Below are 3,203 nucleotides of genomic sequence, written 5' to 3' on the forward strand. Positions count from 1 at the left end.
GTTGGGCAGGGATTATTTAGGAGCGATGAATGGATCTGTTAAAGCTGGAATACACACTGACCTATTTTTCTGTGTGCTCTAGGTAACAGAGCTGGCCCCCTTGGGCTCACTATACGACATGCTGCGCTCACGTCAGTATGAGTACCCTCTGGTCCGCCTCTGGCTCTTTGCCACCCAGATCGCGGCAGGTATGGAGTACCTGGAGACCAGGAGATTCATCCACAGGGACCTGGCTGCCAGAAATGTGCTGCTGGCCTCCAGGGAGACGGTGAAGATCGGGGACTTCGGCCTGATGAGAGGCCTGAGCCACGAGGCAGATCACTACGTCATGTCGGCACACAGACGCATCCCGTTCGCATGGTGAGGACTCTTGGAAAAAGTGGGACGATTGAAGTTGGAGGAGGAAATAATGATTGTTCTCACTCATTTTTACCTTCCTGCTGGTCTGCCGACACGCTTTTTCCTCCAGGTGTGCTCCAGAGAGCCTTCGTGTCGGCTCCTTCTCCCATGCCTCAGACGTGTGGATGTTTGGTGTCACCCTGTGGGAGATGTTCACTTACTGTGAGGAGCCCTGGTTCGGTCTGTCAGGCCGACAGGTACGCGCTTGTCCGCTACATCAGTCATGCTATGCTTTCAGTGTTTGTACCCATGCCAGACAGTGTATTTGTCTTCAAGTTTGGAATGTGTGTCCCCACCCTAACACTTCGCTCCGTGACTCAGTGTTTTAGTATCCCTGACATTCACTCTCTGCGATATAGATTTTGTGGCGTGTGGAGCGGGAGGGCGAGCGTCTGGAGAAACCGGCGGATGGTCCTCAAGAGTTGTACGCCATCATGAGGAAGTGCTGGGCCTGCAATGCTGGTGACAGACCCAGCTTCGCCCAGCTCACCACAATGGTGACAGAGGTCTGAACATACGCAAAGACAGAATCTGTTAACTAAAATAAAAAAAATGTTCAGTATGTCCCTGTGTTATTTTTACTCACTTCTCTCTCTTCCTCAACAGGCTAAACCAATGGAGGTGCAAGCAGCAAGGGACTTTTCTGAACCCAGAAAACTCACACTAGTGGCCAACGACCTTGTGACGGTCATAGACCACGGGTGGGTGAGGGAAAGCAGGGTGGGGCGAAAAGAGTAAAAGAAGAACTTTGACCAACACAATGGGCTTTTGTTAAGATGAAACAGGGGTTTAAATCGGCTCGCTTACAAGAGTGCATTCCAGCCGTGATCTCATGGAGTCCTTGAACGCATTTGGCCTTGTTTGTTTGAACAAATCCAGCAGCTTTTAAAGTTTTTATTGCCCCTGATCTATTTGTAATATGGCCACAGAACAAGTAGATTTGCATCAGTCAACAAAAAATACTTGAACACATATAAATCCATAAAAGAATTGAAATAATGTAATCTCATTTGGGTTTCTAACCTGCCCCTCTCTCTCTCTCTCTCTCTGTCTCTCTGTCTCTCTCTCTCTGCAGTCTGGAGCTGAGTGAGTGGAGAGGCCAGAATCAGAGGACGCTGACGGTCGGCTGGTTTCCTGCGAGCCTCACGGTCCCGTCGCTCCCTCCTGTTGCTGCTGTTCCCGCCTCGTCCAGCAACCCTGGAGCCAACCCCGCTTCCACGGCTGCCCACATCTCAGCCCCTGTGAAGGGCAGCCTGCATCACACCGGGCATGGAGACATCAAGCCCGAACGCTGCTGGGGAACACCGGAGAGCCTGGACGAGTGAGCGACACCCCTCATCCTCCTGTCTATTTTACTGAGACTCTTTGGTAGCTTCCTCTGTAACAGCCTCTCCCCGTGTGACAGTTAAATGTCGGTACAAAATGATAAATCCAAAATCTCGCCACAGTTAAAAATATACCATCAAGCAAAAGTAGAAAATCATATTAACGACCACGTCGGGTCACTGAGTTTTATTGCAGAATGTAAACTGGAGAGCAGCGCTGAACTTTCACCTGCTGTCAGACGGAACAGCTTGGGAGTTCAGGCTGTCAAACTAATGTGTTTACTTTTCTGACCTGTGCAGCAGTGGCAGCTGGAGGCCGAGTCCTGCCAGGGAGAAGGAGGGATCCAATCTGCAGAAAATGGCAGGTAGGAACTTAAAATACGTCCAGCTGCTGTGAGTCGAGCTGTAAGACAAACCATACACACATCAGTGTATGTTCAAGATCAGGATGTAACCTAATATCACCTGGGTGTTGGATATTATAACATTGTGGTTCACATAACTTAGATGTTGTCTATTTCTGGTCTTAATACAGTGATGAAATGGACAATGAAGGCCTCTGTCTGTTTGTCCATCACATCCTCATTACGTACTACTTACTTGCTTATTTATTATTTAATTATTTACTTAATTAAGATCCCCATCAGCTTCCAGAGAGTGGTTGTCTCCCTGTGATCCACTAAATAAATCTGATTGTCTTTCATGAAAATCCCAGTGAACAAAACCAAAACATTTCACATTCAAAATTCCAGTCAAAAATCTTTTGCTCTTTGATTTTGTTACTATTTTACGGTTCTAGTAAAAAGCTCTTTGTCCTCGGGGAAAAATGATGAATGACTTGTCCTACTACTGTTCATGCTCCCTGCTTGTTGTTACACTGTCATTACGCCTGTTGTCCGATCCTTACGACGCGTTTCAGTGCCTTTTAAAATATTTTAATGTTTTAATGTCTACTCACATTTGGCCAGTCTGCTCCCTAGTGGTGTTTTTAGGTATAACAATTTAACAATCTTCTTTTTGTCCCAGCTGGTGTGATATTTAACTCTCACTGATTCTCCCTGCGTCTTCAGGTATGTCTCGGAGCCTGGAGTCGGTCTTGAGTGGACACCGGCCTCAATCACACACAGTAGGGGCGGTCAGGGTGGATCAGCACGGCAGACTCATGCCCCCCATAATGGCAGCTCGTAGTGTGGTGATGCAGCAGGACCCCCGCCGGTTCAGCGAGGCCAGTATCATCCCGCCTCCTCGACCACCACCCCCCAACCTGAAACGCCTTAACATAAGGTCTCAGAGGAGGCCCAACGTCAATCCAGCCCCAGCCGCCCTCTGGCCATCACAGGTGGGTCCGTCCCCTCTAACGCAGCCACAACCTCAACCTCAACCTCAGCCCCAGCACCTGCCTCAGCCGGGCGTCGGAGGCTCCAACATGGCTAAGATGGCCCCCATGGCTCGCTCTACTCCGCAGCTGGATAACCAGAC

General features: G+C 49.1%; 1 protein-coding gene across 1 annotated transcript; it reads left to right on the top strand.

Annotated features, from left to right (window-relative positions):
- Positions 1-66: 66 nt before the first annotated feature.
- On the top strand, positions 67-3,201 carry LOC111650702 (activated CDC42 kinase 1-like; the record flags this gene model as incomplete). The annotated part of the gene is made up of 7 exons (XM_023400625.2): positions 67-360; positions 470-596; positions 759-905; positions 1,006-1,100; positions 1,475-1,720; positions 2,025-2,089; positions 2,795-3,201. Coding segments are annotated over exons 1-7 (1,329 nt in total), but the record flags the coding sequence as incomplete, so codon positions are not given.
- Between the last annotated feature and the right edge of the window lie 2 nt (positions 3,202-3,203).

Source organism: Seriola lalandi, unplaced genomic scaffold (assembly GCF_002814215.2).
Source record: "Seriola lalandi dorsalis isolate HSWRI2012SDOR001 ecotype SW California unplaced genomic scaffold, Sedor1 jcf7180002052702, whole genome shotgun sequence".
Lineage (NCBI taxonomy): Eukaryota > Metazoa > Chordata > Actinopteri > Carangiformes > Carangidae > Seriola > Seriola lalandi.